General features: G+C 39.2%; 1 protein-coding gene across 2 annotated transcripts in view; it reads left to right on the top strand.

The window, feature by feature from the left end:
* Positions 1–5,387: 5,387 nt before the first annotated feature.
* The window catches only part of IFT88 (intraflagellar transport 88), a 38,968-nt gene continuing 23,154 nt past the window's right edge, over positions 5,388–21,201 (top strand). For both annotated transcript variants that reach the window (XM_065730100.1, XM_065730099.1), the window contains exons 1-16: positions 5,388–5,558; positions 6,517–6,579; positions 8,736–8,792; positions 9,916–9,969; positions 10,739–10,802; positions 10,894–10,963; positions 11,952–12,042; positions 13,258–13,362; positions 14,187–14,289; positions 14,870–14,984; positions 15,082–15,313; positions 16,888–16,958; positions 17,338–17,424; positions 19,038–19,137; positions 20,186–20,272; positions 20,918–21,104. In XM_065730100.1, the coding sequence (XP_065586172.1) occupies positions 5,469–5,558; positions 6,517–6,579; positions 8,736–8,792; positions 9,916–9,969; positions 10,739–10,802; positions 10,894–10,963; positions 11,952–12,042; positions 13,258–13,362; positions 14,187–14,289; positions 14,870–14,984; positions 15,082–15,313; positions 16,888–16,958; positions 17,338–17,424; positions 19,038–19,137; positions 20,186–20,272; positions 20,918–21,104 (1,576 nt within the window). In that variant the 5' untranslated portion in view covers positions 5,388–5,468. The remainder of the gene's footprint in view (positions 5,559–6,516; positions 6,580–8,735; positions 8,793–9,915; positions 9,970–10,738; positions 10,803–10,893; positions 10,964–11,951; positions 12,043–13,257; positions 13,363–14,186; positions 14,290–14,869; positions 14,985–15,081; positions 15,314–16,887; positions 16,959–17,337; positions 17,425–19,037; positions 19,138–20,185; positions 20,273–20,917; positions 21,105–21,201) is intronic.

Raw genomic sequence — 21,201 nt, forward strand, 5'->3', positions numbered from 1 at the left:
TTTCAATATACATTAACATACTGAGATGCATTTTTATACCTGAAGTTGCCTTAAGAATGACTAGTCTTTGAGAGACAAAAACAATACTTGGTGACAGACAAGATGATAAGCAGCCCTGTGGAGAAGGACATGAGTCCTGGTGGACAACAAGCTGACCGTGAGTCAGCAGTGTGCCCTTGTAGCCAAGAAGGCTAATGGTTTCCCGAGGCACATTAAAAAGAGCACAGCCAGCAGGTCGATGGATGTGATCCTGCCTCTCTACTCAGCCCTTTTGAAGCCACATCTGGTGTACTGCGTCCTGTTCTGGGCTCCTCAGTTCAAGTAAGCCTCAGTTCAAGTAAGACAGAGAACTTTTGGAGAGTTCACCCAGCAGAAGGCCACAAAGATGATGAGGAACCTGAAGCATCTCCCTTAGGGAAAAAGGTTGAAAGACCTGAGGCTGTTCAGCCCTAAGAAGATTGAAAGGGAATCTTATCAGTGCTTAAAGGGCAGATGTCAAGTGGAGGGAGCTAGGCTCTTTTCAGTAGCACCCAACAACAGGACAAGGGGCAAAGGTCACAAACTGTAAGACAGGAAGTTCTATACAAACATGAGGAAAAAGTTATTTTCAGGTGACAGTGTACTGGAACAGGCTGCTTAGAGTGGCTGTGGAGTCTTCTTCGTCTTTTCCTCTGAAGATACTCAAAACCTGTGTGGACACTTTCCTTTGCGACCTACTGTAGGGAACCTGCTTTAGCAAGGGGTTGGATGTGATGATCTCTAGAGATCCCTTCAACCCCCTATGATTCTGTGATATAGGTCAATTAAGACCACAATCAAACAAGTTAGGAGGAGTTACTGCAGGAGTTTGAGAACAGTTATATGGCCTATAAATTCTGTTGGTGACCAAAACAAGAGGTCTATGGGAATGAAATCTGAACTGTTCTATTACCATCAGTGTAGCAGTGACAGTGCCACATAACTATACAATAGTTATTTTATTAGGGCATAACAACAGCCTTATTTCCCATTGGTTTTGAGAGCCAGATGCACTAATGAGCCCAAACTGCCAACGCATTAATAGATAGAAGAGAGATTTACAAGAAAACAAAATAGAATTAAGTTATAAGAAGTATATGTAAAGGAAAGACAATGTGGTTAGAAAACAACAACATTAGTTTAACTTTTGTGTAACAGCAAAATAATTTTTAGGTCTAGTACTTGGAGCCTCCAAAATTTAGAATAGCAATTCTCTTCCCTCTGCTGCAGCTTGCATGGGAAGGACAGAAGACACCTGTGGCCCAGAGGCATCAAAAACCCATAACAAAGAAATGGTGAAAAGTTATAGGTTCTGTTAGGGGCTGAAAAGCAAGGCTTATATTGGCAGGAGGAGAAGCCCAAGTAGAGCAAGTATAGACTCACCATCCTCTACATTTGTTTTTGTAGTCCAACAGCAGTAGGAGCTGATATGACTTAACACGTTGGGAGCTCCAAAGTTGCCTCCTCCATGTTTTTAATCTGTATTGAGCATGCTCAAGCACCTCATATAGGAGGTGAAAGCCGCTATTGGCTGTGGAGGGGAGGTGGGATTAGTGTAGGGGAGGAGCAGGGCATTATAAGAAGGTCTGGGAAAAAAACAGGAAGGGTGTTGCCAGTGCTTGCTGGGAGCTGGATGGGTTGGAATGTAGTAAAGATGGGAGTATGAGTCCATGTACAAGAAAAAAAGAAATCACGTGTCTCAAATACAGAGTGTCCTAGTCTGAACTTTTGGCAAGGGATGAAAACAGAGCCACAGTTCATCCTTGTTAAGTATTAGGTTGTTTTAATGTGTTACTTGTTCACCAGCAGAATCAGAAAGTACGTTTCTTTTGTAATTGATTATGGTACGTTTCTGCTATGATAGTAATGTCTCAGGAAATAAAATGTGCTTAAATTTTCTTTTAATAACTTAGTTTCTAACCTGCAAAGTTCTAAATAATGGCTTTCAGAGTAATTATAACTAAAGTGTTTTAAAATTATGCTGAATTGAAACTCTAATTTTGATTACTGCTAGCAATTTGAGCAATTATCCTAGGTGGCTGTTTACAGTGTAAATGGTCTGATGCATTTATTACAAATAATACGAAAGTGCTGATTCTTAAACCATCTGTAGGGATGAGAAAGCTCACAGCAAAAAACTATACAAACACATAATTTAGAAAAGCTAGATAGAATGGTATTCATGAATGGTAGAAATACTCATCAACAAGATAGTTTTCCTGATGTAGGTGTCTTTTAAACCCTAACTACAATATACGTAGTGTTCACAACATGGACATTATGAGGTTCTTCCATTGATCCTGTTTTCAACCTGAACATAAATTCATTTGCTTTAGCAAAGAGATTACATAGTAAACTGATGCATAGAGTGGAATTACAATGAATATTTTCCCCTTTAGAACTATTTTCAAATACCTGTATTAAAACTATTCAAACAGTTTACCTAATTGCTTCCTCATGGAGAATATAAATTTGAAAACTTTCTGATCCTTATACTCATCACTGCACCAAGATTAGCTCAAAAGATTTATTTTCTAATTCTCTTAATGCAGCATATGCCTACATTTGTGCGTGGCAATTCAGTGTTCACAGCTATAAAGCTGACCTTTAAGTTTCCTGCAAGAGACAAAAAGCTTCTTTAACTTAGTTTCTATGCTAAGGAAACCTTCACTGGAAGTACATCTTTGTGATCTCCTTAAATTTTCAATGAATTAATTTGTTCACGTACTTCAGGTCTTGAAATGTAACTGAACAACAGCAGCAAAAATACATATATATATCAGATTTGCAGTTCACTTTAATTGCACAAACAGCTAACATGATGCAAGGTAGAGGACATCTGGGGCATGGATGAAAATCTGAAGGTGGAAAAAGAACTGGACAACTTCATTTAGTAATCACTCCGCTTAAATTGATCTGGAATTCACAGCATACAATGTTGTTTGGGCTGCTTGCTGCATTTGAGGGCATCAGCTGCACAACCCAAGTCACCCTCAGGATTTAGCCAAAAACTGCAAAGGGTGTTATCTTCCGAGGACCCTGAAACTTTGAGGTTTTGTGTTAAATCTTCATGCGTTAAGGTCTACTTACACATTCAAAATACAAACAAATAAATAAAGATTGATTGATTGATACAGTTTTTAGAAGTGTAAACAAAGCCTGTTAAGACCCTCAAGTTGTTATGCATGGGCTGAGGGAGAAAAGGAGCTGAGCTAGGAAGTGCTCTTGACCTCGGAGCTCACTCTGGTGCTGGAGCCAACTGTCATTGCTGTTAACATACCCTGTTACAGTGTTAGCTAATTATTATTCTCACGACAGTTCTCAGTATGGACTGGGAATTAATAGAGGCCAGGAACATCTTTCAACAGCTGGTTTGAATGTGTACACACTGTTTTAGAGGAAGCTTAATATGGTCATGGTCAGATTCCAGTTATGTCCTGGCACTATTCCATTTACAAGATAGATGCACCAACTCCTCAGCATTGTCCCTCCTCTCTAGTGCCCTAAAGAAGTGGGCTGAAATACCACAATATGCTGAGCATCAGTATGCCCAGATCCCTGAGATGGACAAGCTAAGCAGCAGAGCTAGGACTCCTGCCACAGTGTGTACCTGCTGCTCAGTCTGTGTCAGAAGACAATCAGAAAATCTAAAAACCATAGGCTCAGTTTTATATGAGGGGTCAAAGGCAGAAAATAGGGACTACAAATGTATGGATTTTTTTATGCATAAGTTTGTTATTTGTGTCAAGTAATTCACCTGATTTTTTTCCCATATAGTATCTATTATTCAGCAAAAATATTTGTATTCCAGAAATGCTAGGTATAAAGATTCTCATGTTCAAAGGTCTCACGTCTTAAGTTTCGGTGTCAAGGTGGTTCATGCATGGAACATGAACAAGTTAGTGCAAGAAGTGATAATGTATTAATACTACTTGATGTTATCTTTGTTTCTCGTGTTGGGAGCTGGAGTAGAAAGAACTTTCACTGATACCCTTTGTGCCTTATCTCTCCTGAAAGGACTTTGAGGCTGAAAGGTGAGCAGCAGAAAGCCCCAACATTGTGTAATGTTCACAAACCTTGATCACAAATAGGATACTCTGACTGACTGCGTACTGTGTAGTGGTTTACAGTTTCCTTATGCACACTAGCGTCAGCCAGCAGGAGGGGCTGCCAACAGTTGACCTCAGAAACCGTTTTCTCTCAAAAAAAAAAAAAAAAAAAAAAAAACCCAAACATTTTAGTCATTTTGAGGGGTCTTCAGTCTGCCTTGTTTCCCATGGAGCAATAGATCCCTCCTGTCTCCAGAGTCCAAGGATTTGCTGTGGGCAGAGGTCCCTTCCAACCCCTACAGTTCTGTGATTCCAGGTACAGGAAAGCAATATCCAGCAGATAAGAGATCTTGTTTCCATTTAGTTATCCCATGGGCTAAAGGAAAGCTGTCTGCTGAGACCATCATCACTCTCAGTGGTTTTGTGTTCTCTTCCAGAAGCTGAGGAAAGTACAAGGGTAAACAAAACTTGCTTGTATGTCCATTGTATGATGCATCTTCTTATTACTTCACAGATTCCTATCTTGGAAATAGGTACAGTCTAACTCAGGAAATTAAGAGTATGCATTAAGTTGTTGCAGGATGAGGTCAAAGCAAATCCTTGAACAAGCAAGGAATTGAAATTTAGTTCAAGTTTAGCTCAGTGATCAACAGTAATCCCCGTCAAAATCTGCCCACAGGAATTCAGCACAGTTTCCAGTCAAAAAGATGGTCAGCTACACACTCTAGATAGAATATCTTTATTGCTGTACACTTTGTGAAAACAAGGTAAGAGCTGGTATGTTTTTATCCCCAAAACGAATAACAGCACGACATGAGCAGAGCAGCCACACAGGACGCGTCGCCCTAACCTCCCCCCCCCAGCAAAACTGCCACCCGCCCTTTGCACCGCCATTTCGGCGGGAACGCCCCCTCCCAAGGCGCAGCGCCTACGCAGCGGCTGTGCTTCGGTGGCGGCTCTGCGCATGCGCCAGGTTCTCGCGCATGCTCGGATCCTCGTTGGGCTGTGGTTCCGCCCCGTACGTCTCGTAGCAACGGGGCGCGGCGTATTAGCGGCCCGCGTCCTCTCCCGGCCCCTTGGACAACGTCGGTGGGCCTGGCGGAGCAGGGGGAGCGGGGGTGGTTACCGACAGCTCGCGGTGATGCCCTGAGCCCACTGCCGCCCTTCTCCTGCCGTCTTGCCGCGCTCTGCACGCGGCGCGGCTGAGGAACGCCGCCGAAAGGAGCGGTTCCGCGGTGGGGTGCTGCGGGCGGAACCCAGCAGCCCTCGGGCAGGTGCGCGGCTCCGCGGGAGGGGTCGGCCTGCGCCGGACGTGAGCGCGTCCCCCTCACGAGGGGCGGGGGGTTACGTGCTGAAGCGTCTGCTAACAACGCGTTTGTCACGTTAGTGTTCTGAGGAGAAATGATGCAGAACGTGCACCTTGCTCCTGAGGAAGATGAAGACGATCTTTACTCTGGCTACAATGATTATAACCCCACTTTTGACACAGAGGTAAAAATGTGTGCTCTTTCCTGCTCTCTCTGTCCAGAGAACCAATATTTAAGAACAGGATAAAAACACAAAGTGTGGTAACGTGCGAGGATGCTTTGAGATGGAATGTTCTGTGTTTTGCATGAAACACAAAGCTTCACCAGGGTCTCTTTAAATATTTCTTTTTCTGATAGTTTATCTGTTCCAAGAAAATGTTTTTATGCATCTCGTAACAAGTCTAATATGCTATAAAGATCAGGAAATCCTAATTATATGAAGGCTATATTCCCTTTCATCATCGTGCTCTCAGTGTGCAGCAGCAAGTTTTCTGATACTAATCAATAGGTCACTGATTTCTTAATGCCCTACAACTGAAGGGAATGAAATGGGGTACCCCACTCTAGGTCTCTGCTCAACTTGCAGAACACCTGGGGTAGCAAAATAATCCTGGAGACCCATTACTGGAAACCTGATGTAGTGAAACTGGAGGAATAGAAGGCAGTATGGGAGGGGTCTCCTTTGGTCCAAGTCCTACAAACATGCCTGAAGTAGGGCTAGTGTCATGAGACTTTTTTGCTATCTTATGTGAAATCCCAATACCAGAGTCCACGAGAATTTTAATGTGAGCTGAAATAGATATTTTAATGTGTGTGACAGACATTAATGTCAGTTAAAATTCAGAAATAGTGCTAATAATAAGGACAGAAGTCATGTTATACTTCATCACTTAGTCTCTGCTTCTCAGTGTTACGTATTTTTTAAAGGAATAATTGATTTTTACATTTCTTAATCTGAAATACCCAGGAAGATAGATCAGCTGCAATCATTACCTATTGTCAGTAAAATCTGTCATTCAGTTCCAGTTTTAGTATTTTTGGAAGAAGAATAACTTTTTACACATCTGCTTTCAGTAGTCATAGTGTTCTGGGACTGTGCCTTTGGATGTTGTGATTTAAAGTTTTTATTTTATTCTTTACAGGAATTAGAAAACGATATAGCTTTTCAGCAAGCAGCAAGAACAAGTCATGGTAGAAGACCCCCTGTAAGTACATTTAAAAATATAGATAGCATAGAATGGTTTGGAAGGGCCTTTAAATACCTTATTCCACCCCTGCCCTGCAATGGGTAGGGATAACTTCCACTAGACTGGGTTTCCCAAACCCCCATCCAGCTTTGTCTTGAATGCTTTCAAGGCTCGTACATCTACAACTTCTGTGGGCAGCGTGGTCCAGTTCCTCACCACTCTCTTATTGAAAGAGTTGGATTACCTTTAGTCTAAATCTACCTTCTTTCAGTTTAAAGTCATTTTGCCTTGTCTTGTCCTTACAGTCCCCAGTAAAGCGTCTCTCTCCTTCTTTAGGTACCACTCTGTTAGGTACTGGAAGGTTACTATAAGGTCTCCCTAAAGCCTTCTCTGGACTGAACACCCTCAGCTTGCTCAGTCCCTCCTCACAGGAGAGGTACTCCAGCCCTCTCATCATCCTCATGACCTCCTCTGGACTCACTGCAACAGGTCCATGCTTAGACTGGAGGCCTCAGACCTTGTTGTAGTACTGCAGGTGGGAACACATGAGAGCAGAATAGAAGGGGACAGTCACCTCCCATACTCTGCTGACTACGCTTCTTTTAACGTAGCCCAGGATACAAATGATTTTCCAGGCTGCAAGCATGCATTGCCACCTCATGTTCACTTTTTCATCTACCAGTACTCCCAAGTCCTTCTCCATAAATTCTTCTCCCAGTCTGTATGTAATTGGAATTGTCCCAGCCTGGATGCAGGATCTTATGCTTGGTCTTGTTGAACTGTATGGAACTCACACAAGCCTGCCTCTTCAGTCTGTTCAGGCACTTCTGGATGGCATCCCTTGCCTTCCATACACTGACTGCACTACACAGCCTGGTGTAATCCATAAAATTGCTGAGAGTGCACATAATCTCAAATAGTACTCATTACAACACAGAGGTACACCATGCTTCATGGATATCTGTCTGGACGCTGAGCTGTTAACCACAGCTCTGAGTGGGACCATCCAGTCAATTCCTTACCTGCTAAGTGGTCCACCCATAAAATCTGTGTGTCTCTTTTAGAAACAGCAATGTTCTGCCAGATGGCATCAAATGCTTTGCACAAGTCTAGGTAGATTACATCAGTTGTTCTTATCTGCCAGTGGCTGTCATAGAAGGCCACTGGATTTGTGAGATGTGATTTGCCCTTAGTGAAACCATATCTCCTGTCACCAACCACCTGTTTTTCATGTGCCCTAGCATAGTTTCCAAGGAGATGTGCTGTGTTCTTATCAGGCACTGAAGTTAGACTGGGTGGTCTGTAGTTCATAGAATCATAGGGGTTGGAAGGGACCTTGAGATCATCGAGTCCAACCCCCCTGCCAAAGCAGGCTCCCTACACCAGGTCACACAGGTAGGCATCCAGGCGGGTCTTGAATATCTCCAGGGAAGGAAACTCCACAACCCGCCCGGGCAGCCTGTGCCAGTGCTCCGTCACCCTCACCGTAAAGAAGTTCTTGTGCGTTTTCCCTTGTGCTGTCTCTACACACTTCTGAAAGAGTCTGGCCTCACCACTTTGTCTCCCACACCTCAGATATTTATAAACCTGGTTGCCTGAGTCCTCCTTTATTCCCTTTTCCAGACAGTGAAAACTGTCGGGTCACCACAGCTTTTCAAATATGATGGAGAGTGGCTTAGCAGCTCAATCCACCAGTTCCTTTAAGGTGATCTGATGCACCTCATGGACTTGTGTGTGTTTGTTCCTTAGGTGGTTTTGATCTTCTACAGCAAGCAGTTCTTTGTTCTCCCAGTTCCTGCCTTTGGATTCTGTGGGTATTACTGTAGTGGAGAGGTTCTCTAGCATCCTAGCTCTAATTTTAGCTCCACTACACAGCAGAGATTGCATCTCTTATCTTTCTCTCCACTAATACAAACAACAGAAAATTGTATATACATAGTATGAAAACTTAAGAAAAAAATAGTGTAGTCTTGATTCAGTTCACTTGGAGTTAAGCTTGATTCAGTTCACTTGGAGTGAATGAATTTTTGTTATTTGTCAGAATCTACAACTGTAAGCGTTTGTTTAACAATTGAAACATTATTTCCACCAATTTGCTATATAAAAAGATTCAAAATTAACTCATTGAGTTGTTCACTGCATTTTTTTTTTTCATATATGTTTTTCCCACCCAGGTGACAGCCAAAATTCCTGGTACTGCAACTTCAAGACCTCTGGATACTGCATTTGGGGTAGGTGTTTATTTTACTGTTTATTTAACAAAAATTAGGTATCTACAAAAAAAAGAAATTGCCCACAAATTAAGTTTCTCATTTAATCCTGATCTTGGAATGTACGAAATAGGTTCTTTCCAGTGCAACTAAATGAAATGATGCTGTCTGAAAGCAGGGCTAGCAGGCTGCAGCCAGAAATGGATCAGTTGTCCCCCACAGAATTAGAAGCCTCTGAAGTGCTGTCCAGTCTATGGTACTGCCTGTTTTACTGTGCAGATTCACTTCTGCACGACAATCCTTGCTGTGCAAATACAGCCTCAGCAGGAAGGGGGAAAAAAGGAAAAGGAAGTGATTATATGTGATGGGTAGTGGATAAAACAGTTAACGTAGACCTTGTGGGTGGAAATTAGGGGAATGATTTTTCATGGCCTGATCCTTTTTCTTTTTGTGTATTTCTATTGCCTTTAGCATTTACTACTATTTCATCTATTTTTTCTTTTACACTTTTAACAGTAATTCAAAAGGACAGTTTGTGGCATGTCAGCTAATGGAAAAGATACCCACTAGCAGTTTCAAAGTTTATCTGTGTTTATTGTAAAATGATCTGTATGTGGCTTAACTATGATCTGTAAATGACTTAACTGAATTTTGGTGAGAAATTTTAAGTGCAAAAAAATCTTTCACCGTTTACAGTGAAAATGGTTGTGGGAGGATGTCCAGAGTGTAATAAAATAGATAAAGCAGGCAAATTATAGTTTCTAGTGTTGTATCAGTTGTACTCAGAACTTTACTGTAGAATTTTACATGAATTACTTGTTCAGGACTTAAAAATACATAAATTGTAATGATTAAATGTCATTTCAATATTCTGACAATGGATAGTACTGCTGTCTTGCCTTTATACAATTTACATTTTCTTAAAAACAGTATTGGGAATTTCTGCTAACTGAAGTGCTCCACATCTTCAAGTCTGCCAGGCTCAAGTATATTCTACATTAATAATGTAAATGGCAGTTTTGCTAAGAACTTCTGTGAGTCTCTTAAAACTTAAATGTTGAAAAAAATATGTATGCATAGCCTTCATAGGCTTCTAATGCTTTGTGAATGATGCTAGTTTCAAACAAGTTACTTATTTTTGTAGTCAAAGGCAACTTTAACTTCGTCCATGGGAAGACCAATGACAGGAGCAATGCAGGTAAAAGTTTCAATACTTGACATTTTATATTGACTCAGAACAGTGGTATTTTTCTGTGAAGTGTATGGGTTGAATGCAAATATTAAGTAGTTATTTGAAATAAGAATATAAGTGATTACATTTGTTTTTACCTTTTTGAAAACATGGCACAGTAAGTGTAATGGTTTGGTTGAGTATGTTTCGTTATATATGGTTGGAAACAGTGTCACTGTATTTGTTTATAACACTTTCTGATAATTTCTCTTAGAAAAAGGAAGAAAGGTAGATTCTGTTTTTCATTTTTCTTAAGTATTTATACTCTAATAAGAATCTGCTGCAACATACCAATGACTTACCATACCATCCTTAAACTTACTGGCTTAGATAAAAGAGAAGGAGAGTTGCCAGTTTATTCCCTTGCATCCACCCTGCTGGGACACAGGAGATACTAGGAAGCGTTGGGAATGGGGCAGTTCCCTAAGGGAAGGGAAGCCAAGATCCCAGGGGGAAATCACCCGGTGAGCAATGCAGGAGCATCACCAGCCAGACACTGTCCACAGTATCTGAGCAAGCCAAGTAGAGTCCACATAGAAATGGTGCCCACATCCAACCTAAAGTCCAGAAAATAAGGCAGTGCCATGGTAGTGAGGCAGGTCAATAAAAACAGTTTAAAAATACTCCATTTACTGATGTGCTAACAACTGCCTTTTGCACCTAAAGGTTTCTTAGTATATAACTGTTGCCTGTACTGTCTATGATATGTCTTAATATCTCTTCCTTTTTATTTAAGGATGGGGTTGCTCGACCAATGACAGCAGTGCAAGCTGCAGGTTACACTAAGGCAGCCATGAGAGGTAGAGTTTGTAGAAATGACCTGCTATCAGAGGAAAATGTTATTTAAAAGTTTTCAGTACTCTGAAATTTTCAGCACTCTCAATGTTGCAGGGTCTTTATTTGATCCTCTTGGCCAAGGAAGAGGTCCTGCTCCACCTCTGGAAATGAAGAATCCAGACAGGTTTGTTCAGTTTTGCTCTAATTTCAAAGCATTAACAGTAACAAAGAGCAGCTGACAGCAGAGCTTAGAAATATACATGCAGTTATAAAGCCTCAAGAGGCTGAACTTATCTCTGTGGAGCAGTGCCACAAAAATGGAATAGTGCCACAAAAATTTATGTGCATGGTTACCTGATTCTCCAGGGTAGTTGCACTGACTGGAAGGAAAGTCTGCTTTCAGAGATTTTGGATTCCAGCTGTAGTCTAGCAGCCTGCACCTGGATGTTGCCACATGAATGCTGTGATACTGAATAGGATTGCAGAGGGTTCTGAAAGAGTGTATCACAGGCAAGGAATGCCATGATTCACACAGATTGGCAGGAGTTTGACTGCTCTTTCTCCCTGTTAACTGCTCTCTCTCCCTGACCTCAACACTTGAGTTAGAACTGAAGTTGTGAAAGTTCTGCAGTCTCAGTGAGTGTTGGTGAGCTTTTTCACAAAACTTGTATTTCTTAAATGCATTTAGAAGTAGGGAATCCTACTGAAATGTTTATTTGTTTAAATGAAAAAAATTAATATCGACAAATAAGAACTTTAAAGCAAAATCTGCATATGCAAGCTGTACTTTAAAGTTCTCTGTGCAAATGAATTTCAATTAATTGCTTCTAATACAATACTTTGTTTCACTAGATGTTAGATTTGAAAGTTTCACCAGTTCATCTGTTTGTACTGTAATTATTTCAGCTCAACAAATCGTGTGTGTGAATTTTACATGCCTGTATCTTTTTCATAAGAGAATTTGTTAACTTAGGTCTCTGTGTGTATGAATGTAATATCTTTGGAAGTTCTTTGGACATAGTTTCGCGTTAGATTGTCTTTGATGGAAAAAACAGTAGTGACAATTGATGTATCATTGTTTTGTTTCACTGAGAATGTACTGCATTGAAGCTTAAGCATTTACTAGTATATTACTAATGTTAGTCAATCATTTTTTGTTGTTTTTATTTTAGCTCAGAAGAGAAGATTAGGCAGTTAGAAAAAAAAGTGAATGAACTGGTTGAAGAAAGTTGTATTGCCAACAGCTGTGGAGACTTGAAATTGGTATTTATTCTGGATTTATTTTTTCTTTTGGAAACACACTTTGAAACACAAGGTGCAAAGTGTAGGAAGGCAATTTGTGGAGGTACAGCTAGAGTGCAAGATAAATAAAGCATCTTTCTGAGCTGCTTTATGTCATCTAATATCAATCCTGGGCCAAAAGGTTTTTTTGTCTGATCAGATTCTCATGTTCATTTGAGAAGACTGAGAGCTGCAAGTTTCATGACAGACTGCAAAAGTTCTGTGCTCTACTGCTGCTCAGGAAAATGATGCTCTTTAATGTACATGATGTCTTTATTTGTGAATCAACCCATAACCTGAGCTCAGGTTAACATATTTACTGTTACAGTTTTGGTCTAGGCCATTCTCCAAAGCAGGTCTTAAATACGGTTAATCTTGCCTCAGCTGTCTGAATGTGAAGGCAGTAGTAGCTACAGTTTGGACCAGCTAAGAAGTGCTCTTTGTCTTGAATCATAGGATAACTGAGGCTTACAGGGACCTCTTGAGGTCACTTGGTCCAACTTGTGCTCAAACAGGGACACCTAGAGCAGGGTGCCCAGGGCCAAGTCCAGAAGGCTTTGGAAGATTTCTGAGGAGGAGTCTTTACTGCCTCTGAGCAGTCTGTGCCAGTGCTCCATCACAAACAGAGTATAGAAGTGCTTCCTAGTATTCAGAAGGAGTCTTCTGTATTCCAGTTTGTGCCTGTTGCATCTTGCCCAGGCACTAGGCACCACTCAGCAGCAGAGCCTTCATCCTCTTGGCACCACCTCTTCTGGTATTTATGGACATTGATGGGATCCCCACCGAGCCTCCTCTTCTCTAGACTGAACAGTCCCACCTCTCTCAGCCTGTCCTTATAGGAGAGATGTTTCAGTTCCTTAGTCATTTTTGTCACCCTTAATTTATATGCAGTTTCTATGATTCATGCAAGTACAACATTTCTATGCTTGTGGTTATGGAGCATAATGTATATATTTGTGTAAATAAATATGTACTGTGTAACTACTGTAAAAGTATTGCAACTAAGTTCACTTAGGTAACGGTGTCTGCTTATTGCTAATTAACACATTTCTGTGGGTTGTAGTGCTGCTGTTCAATCACTGTGTACACTTGTGTGTCTAAAGAAAAGGGACATGAGTGTATTATTTTCATAGTTGTTTTGAATGTTTTTTTGTAGTAAGATTTGAGGCATTACTAAATTTCAATTTTTAATTTAAGGCACTGGAAAAAGCAAAAGAAGCTGGAAGAAAGGAAAGAGTATTAGTGAGACAACGTGAACAAAGTGCTACTCCAGAAAGCATCAACTTAGATCTCACCTACTCAGTAAGTACTTAGAAATCTTCAATTAGTAAAATATGTTGGTAGCTAATGATGTTTCATTGTTTGCTATGTGTGTGTTGTAATCATAGAATCATTAAATTGGAAAAGACCTACAAGGTAATGAAATCCAACTATCAACCTGACCTACCAAGTCCTATTGCTGAACCATATCCTGTAGTGCCACATCCACACATATCTTAAAATGCCTTCAGGGATGAGGAATCCATCACAGTCGATGTAAAGTGAAGGACACCCAGGGACATTGTAGCTACCTATCACATTAAAAAAGTGCATATCAAAATATAGCAAACGTAAGCTCCATACTTCAAAAATAAGTAGGCTAGGAAATGTAATGTGTGAATATAAAGGAGAAGAAAACAGGATTAAGCATTGCCCTTATCTTGAACCATAAAGTATCAGGGAATGCATTACATGAGAAAGGATAGTTATATTAGAATTCTGACTTGCTGTAGAGAAAAAATGATAAATGCATCAAGTTAGGCAGATTTAATCGCTTATTTTGCAGTAAAGCTGAGTTAAATATTGGGGGGGATTTTACCTGACACCAACAGAACTTCATCTTTGAAACAGCAGTTCAAAGCATTCTCTTCTTAAACTGAGCAGGACTGTTTCCCACATATTGGGAGCCATAAATTACACCGTTTCTGAGTATTATCTTAAAGAAATTAAAGATGGGAATCTTAAAACTGGCAAAAGCCACACTTATTAGGTAAAATTTGACTGAAAGTATCTACTATAAGTTCAATGTTGTTACAGGAAATGAATATTTTTATTTCAACTGTACCTATAATTCTATTTTTCTATAGGTTCTTTTCAATCTGGCCAGTCAGTATGCTGCTAACGAAATGTATACAGAAGCACTGAATACTTACCAAGTTATAGTGAAGAATAAGATGTTCAGCAATGGAGGTAGATTACATACCAAAATGAATTAAAACTGGTAGTCATGCATTCCAAATCAGGACCTCATCTGCATGCGTTGACTTAGAGATCTCAGCTCTCCTGTGTACCAGAATGAATGGTGGATACTCAGACTGTTTGGCTTGGTATCATTTAGTGTGGTTAACACTCCTTCAACTCATGAAGTCTTTTCTATAAGCTAAGCATAGAGAGAAATACATCACTTCCTCATGGAACACACAGTGTAGTCTACTCTGATATTAATTTTTTTCTCTTGACTGAGCCTGCCCCTTCTGAAATCTTCCTCCAGCATTTTGCACATCCTTGAGACTTCGTGCTGGTTCCACTGTGTCTTTCTCTGAGGTGCTTGTTCACAGCTGCCTTCCTGGAGAACGCCATCAAAAATCTCTAGCTTATCCCTCAGTTCACAATCAAAATGAGATACATGTCTTAGTTGATAGTCTTTTTTAGGTTTTGCTATTATTCTATCTCCTTCTGGGTGAAGTTACCTGGAAGTTGTACTCGTTTCCCTTAGAAATAGTTTTAAAAATTGCTGTAAAAGGTGTAACTTGTTCACTTCTCATGATAGGCAGACTGAAGGTCAATATGGGAAATATATATTTAAAACAACGGAACTACTCTAAAGCTATCAAGTTCTACCGCATGGCTCTAGACCAGATTCCTAGTGTCCACAAAGAGATGAGGTAAGCTTATGCTGTTAAGCATGGTTCTGAAATAAAAGTTTGGAGTACAGCATGATAGTTAATAAAAATGTAACCTAGCTCTGATTTCTTTGCTTAGGATTAAAATAATGCAAAACATTGGAGTTGCATTTATTAAAACTGGCCAGTACATGGATGCCATTTCTTCATTTGAATATATAATGAGCATGTCCCCAAACCTGAAGGCAGGCTTCAACCTGATCGTATGTTATTTTGCTGTTGGAGACAGTGAACAAATGAAAAAAGCATTCCAAAAACTGATTGCAGTTCCCTTGGAAGTGGATTATGATGACAAATACATTTCACCAAATGTAAGTTTGAACAAAATAAGCCATGTTTTGATGTGGTAAATCAGGAGGGGGGAGATATTGAATGCTTGGGACTATGACAACTATGTGAACTGATGTGTATATACATCTCTAAAGTAACATTTTTTTTACTGAGATGAATTTAGCATGGCAGTACTGCTCAGAAAAGTAAGAGGTTGTTGAGAATATTCAAAATTTTTTTTCCTCAAATAATACAGTCTACTTAAAATCCATTCCACAAAATTGCCTGAAGGGTTTTATTGAAATTCATCTGGGCTGACTTAGGCTCACTCATTGCTTTGCATCCTTCATTTACTTAACATTTTAATAAATTGTAAGTTGAAACAGAAGAAGCAAATAAGTGAGTTATATAAATGCTAATAAAACTAGTTATGCTGTTGCCTGTTTAGCAGAGGAAAGGTTTTGGTGAAGTGTTGAGATATTTATTCTAGCTATCATAGAATTTGTTGGAAACTGAACTTCCTTTTTAGCATGAAAACAGCTGTTCATGATAGATAGGAAAAAGTAATAATATGTTTAGGGTCCTTTTAGAAGGATTGCCTATAGAAAGATTAAGACAAGCACTTTATATTCTCTTAGCAATCACTTCTTTAATGTTGCTTAGCTTCTTTTTCAGCCCTAAAGATCAGGGATATAATTAGTCTTCAGACTATTTGCAGCTCAAATACAGTTGTTGCTTTGTAGTACTGAGCATAAGCAAATAAAATTTACTGTATGAAACATGTATCAATAATATATCTAATATATATGTATGCAATTTCTTAAGTTTCTTTCACATATTTGTTTATTATATAGTTGGTAACAATTTCTCATATTGGCAATTATGTGTCAGTAGGGATCACTAAATGTTTGCAGGGTCAATTGAAGACTATGTAAGATCTTGGAAGAAAAGCTCTAGATTCTAGGTGTTCTTTGTAAAGATAGGCTAGTATAATTTTGATGATCATTCCAAGTTTGTTATTTTGTTATGAATAGCCAGAGGAAGAATTGATGAAGTTCTGTTCTTTATTTTGTCCAAATCTTTGATCTGTCCCTAGCAAGTGAGAAACGAGTGCTTGTGCACCTCACCTCTGTGTATTTCTGTCTGAACTAATAGGAATGTACAAGTGTGAGGAAAACCATAAGATGATTGTGTGAACTATTGTAAAGACAAGGTACTGCAGTTCCTCCATCTGCTGCGTACCACTACCTTTCAGCAAATGCTTAAGCATGTTCTTATTTTTAAACGTGAGAATTCTCACTGTGGTATGCCGATGCAAGCTTCTCAGTCATCCTTCCCAGTCTGATACATGGGACACTGACTACACCTATCAACAACTGTAATGTGAGCCATGACCCACATGCCTGAGCACTGAAATGGGACGAAAGTAGATGTAATATCAAACTTGAGATTTCATAGTTAGCATTAAGACTGCTCGAAACTGAATTCAGCTTTTGAAATGTGAAAAGTAAATAACTGACGCTATAGATTATGTAATTGCATACATTTATGCTTACAGTCAAATTAAAATGCATGTATACTGGTGTAAGTATTTACAGTTTTTGTCCCCATCCAGGATGATCCACACACAAATCTACTGATCGAAGCCATCAAAAATGACAGTTTAAGAGAAATAGAACGTGAGAGGTAAGAGCGGAGGCTGTTCCTCCTTGACTGCAAGTTTTTGTTTCTGAAAATATTATAAATAAGCCATCCACCTCAGATTTGGTGGGTTGTGTTGCTTAAAGCTTGCAGCTTTGTGTTTTTGTTTTGTTTTGTTTAATGAGACTACAGTGTGCAGGGAAAGGAAAGCTTAAACTGAGAGCATTGTCAAGATACAAGGTGGTAGTAGTAGTAGCAGCAGGGGACTGGTTAGATTGAATTGTCAGATTGTCTCCTGAGTGCAGGGAAGGGTGAGAAAAAGGTTTAGTTACTTCTTGTGTATGCGATTTTTGAACTGTGATATGTTTGTGTGTTGGTTTGGGTTTTTTTTTTTTATTGGTGTCATTTGTGTATTTTACCTTAGGAAATCCATGGCAGAGGATTACATCATGACAGCTGCTAAACTGATTGCACCAGTAATTGAGACTTCTTTTGCTGTGGGCTATGACTGGTAAGAGTTCAGCAAGGCTTCTTTTTGTCTAACCTGTGTGCCAGTCTGGCATTGGTTATGAAACATAAAGACTATGGAGAACACGGTTTATTGCACATCTCACATGTAGGGTGCAGGCTGTACTCAGTTTGACTCTGTAATGTGCTGGAGAAAAAAAAGACATAGAATAGTGTGTTAAGAAAGAAGTTTATTGCATCACTGAAACTCAGCTGTTAATTGTACGTTTTGATCTGCTGTACATGAGCACGGAGAAGGCTCTGTAAAATTCAGTGTAATTTGAAAATTCAAGAACTTATGGAAAGTCTCAGCAGAAATGCTGTACAGAACAGAATGATAATGAATCTTTAAGTTAGAGGACAACAATGAAGGCTTGTCATTATATGGAACATAGAGATCACAATATTATTAGGAATGTTTATTTGCATTCATTTGTAAACTTAATGTGTCTAAGTGTGTGTATATATATAATGTGAAACAATTTTTTTTTACAGCTTAGTTTTTTTTCAATGAAGAAAGCATAAAAATTATTAGTGGGAGTGATGGACTGGATGATCTCCAGTGATCTCTTCCAGTCCCTATTACTCTGTGAAATAAGTTTGATGGGAGAAGGAAATTTTACTTCTTTTTCCAGTTGTTTTCCAATTAGGAGTATTTTCAAACATTGAATGTCCTGTAATTCTAGTTCATTAATTAAGTAACTAATGTGAAATAATGAAATAATCTCACACACTAAAGATGTGCTTTATCTGCCAGAGCCCACAAGGTGGTGTTTGATGATTTAATATCACATAATTCAATCATTTCCATGCTTCTAGCATTCTGACTTAGCAGAACACTTAAGTCTTGTGAAAATTATTTTGTTGCTTTGCGACTTAGCATATGCTTAGTGAGGCCAGCTTGTTTGCTTTGTGGCTTGTGGTTGTTTGTTGTTGTTGTTGTTCAAGAAATCTTAACAAAGTTCATTTATTTCAGAGTTTGTCAGGTGCTCGGTTTCCTTCATGCATTCCACAAAATACTTTTCATTAAATAGAATGTAGTCTTTCATACCTGTTCTGGATAACTGAGTCAGCAGGAAGATGTGTGGGACTGTTGGGTGTATGTCAGGGCAGATTCTCTTCCCTCTTCAAGACTGAGGTATTGAAGTCCTGTAAAGCAGTTGTAGATATAGTTTAACCAGCGTTTTGACCTCGATTTTCCAGATGCTAGTTTGAGTACTCTGAATGTTAAATGTGCTTCTCTTCAGATGAATATTCCTTACAAAAATAAAGTAGGGATAAAAATACTTCGGATTTACTAACTTACTGCTTAGAGTTCTTACTGTGCAACATTATCTTGGGATTCCAGAAAGCAATCACTATTACATTGTTCAGTTAGTGCTGGAAAATGACACGATATTTAGGCAACTGACTTAAGAAAGCAGAGGCAGTGTTATTGAGGTAGACTATGGAAACATTGTGTGTATTAAAGTATTTTTAAACGAAAAGCTGTTTGCCTTTGTAAAAAAAGGAACAGCTAAGAACTATTTTGGGAAAATGAATTGACAGCAAGAGTATGTACCTCAAAGTGGCATTTGCAAAGATGCATTTTATATATTGGATTTATTTCTGTTGCAGGTGTGTTGAAGCGGTAAAAGCTTCCCAATATGTAGAGTTAGCCAATGACCTGGAGATAAACAAAGCCACTACTTATTTGAGACAACGAGATTTTAACCAGGTATAGTAAATTTTCATGTCTTTTTTATTTTTTTACTCTAATATTGTCAAAAACATCTTACGTGGCCACAGAACATTTTTCAGCAACAGTAGGAATAATTTATGCAAGCACAATGATAATGCTGATGCTGCTCAGTAGGGTAACTTAATACGGGAGAGAGAGCAGTTAATGAAGCTGCAGAAGTTGCAATGAATGCAGTTCACTTCAAAATTAAGACACCTGAGTTTTGTTATCTTTCCTGGCTGTCCAAGTTGTCCTTACGACTAAAGCAGATGGAGTCAGTGCAGTCAGTGGAGCCTTAAGAGCAGTTTCTGCTGACAGATTTTATGCTGAACTGATCTCATGGCAAAAACTGTTACCAGTCTACCAACATACGGTAGGATTTTAGCTATATCTTTTTTTTACCATGCATATAAATAGCCAGTGGAGGCTATAGGTTAATACCACAGCTTACCAGGTTTAAGCTTTTGTTATTGCCTAATGGTGTGTGCACTTTTCTTATGAAGTCTTAAGTCAAATGCACTTTTTGCTCTTAATCAAATGTCTCATAGGTTTCATTACAATGGGTAAGAGCAGGTTTTCATAATTTCTTTGCCTACAGAAGAGACTCATTTTGAAATTATAGCAGTTAAAAAAACACCTTCATCAGAGCAACAGGAAACTCAGAACAGATTTGCTCAGTTTCCTTCTACCATGCATTGTAGGTTGCTTTTTATACAGTCAGTGATAGGAATTGTTATAAAGGAGAACGTAGCAGTCCAAGTTTGCACAAGTGGCAGGGAATATGAGAGATCATATAGAGCAAAATTTCAGCTGAGTCACAGTACTTCTGTCACTATGTAAGGTCTTTCAGTTTCCATTACTTAGAAGGATGCACACAAGTACGTATGTTTAAGTCTTCCTTTCTCTGTATTTGAGCTCTTCTGGTTTCTGGAGCTCCTCCCCTCCTCCATGTTTTCTCCCCTGCATGTCTCTTTCTCAGTGCTTAATGTGTACTTTCTCAGTGCTTTGCTGTTTGGGAATTAAATAGTTCCTGAATTTCTTCTAGGCGTTGGAGACTTTAAAAATGTTTGAAAAAAAGGATAGCAGAGTAAAGAGTGCAGCTGCGACAAACCTTTCATTCCTTTATTATTTGGTAAGTGTGTGCTTCAGCAAAACCAATTAAGAACCAAACCTGATGCAGTGATTTCTGTACCTTTGTAGCGATTGTTGTGTTTATTTAAATCCATGCAAACAGCAAGAAACTGCATGTTAAAAGAGAGCAAATCTGGCACACAATCCCCTGGCTGTAGTTTGGAGCATATCCCTTGCTGCTGGGTGGAACAGTGAGTTTGATGTCCAGGCTGCAGAAGTATACCTAAAGTATGATCTGTGCTGAAGTTCACCACCTCCATTTCACACCATGTCTCCTAATGCCCCTGTCTGTACTTCAGGGATGTGTGCAGTCTGTAGGTTAGTCATATATGCTTGCATATGGAATTGCAGGGTTTGAGGGTTTGTTTTTGTCTTTTGTTTTAAACAAGTTTTCCTTGTTGCAGCAATGAGAACTTCCAGACTGAATGGAAGAGAATGGCAGGGGACAGGTCTCAAGTACTAATTTCTCTGAACTTTTAATGAAATTATTAAAATACATAATAGATCCTTTAATCTGAAAATAATGCTTATTTTTTTCATCCTTAATCTTTTGAAATTCCACTGTAGTAACCATGAGAAGCCAAGCCAGACCCACAAGAAAATTGACTGAGAAATGACTAATACAGCTTTGGTTTTGTTCATATAGGAGAATGAATTGGCACAAGCAACAAACTATGCAGATTTAGCTGTCAGTTCTGATAGATACAACCCAGCAGCTCTAACAAACAAAGGAAATACTGTTTTTGCAAATGGAGACCATGAAAAAGCAGCTGAATTTTATAAGGAAGCTCTCAGGAATGATTGCTCTTGCACTGAAGCACTTTATAACCTTGGTAAGCCAAACATGCTTTTGTGATTGAGCTTTTGTCTAAAGGTAATACTAGTGTTTCTGAGGATCTGGCTTTTATTGTTTTCTTGTATATAAATGTG

The sequence above is a fragment of the Cyrtonyx montezumae genome, unplaced genomic scaffold (genome assembly GCF_038088225.1).
Source record: "Cyrtonyx montezumae isolate F1298 unplaced genomic scaffold, pur_monq_1.0 scaffold_12, whole genome shotgun sequence".
NCBI lineage: Eukaryota > Metazoa > Chordata > Aves > Galliformes > Odontophoridae > Cyrtonyx > Cyrtonyx montezumae.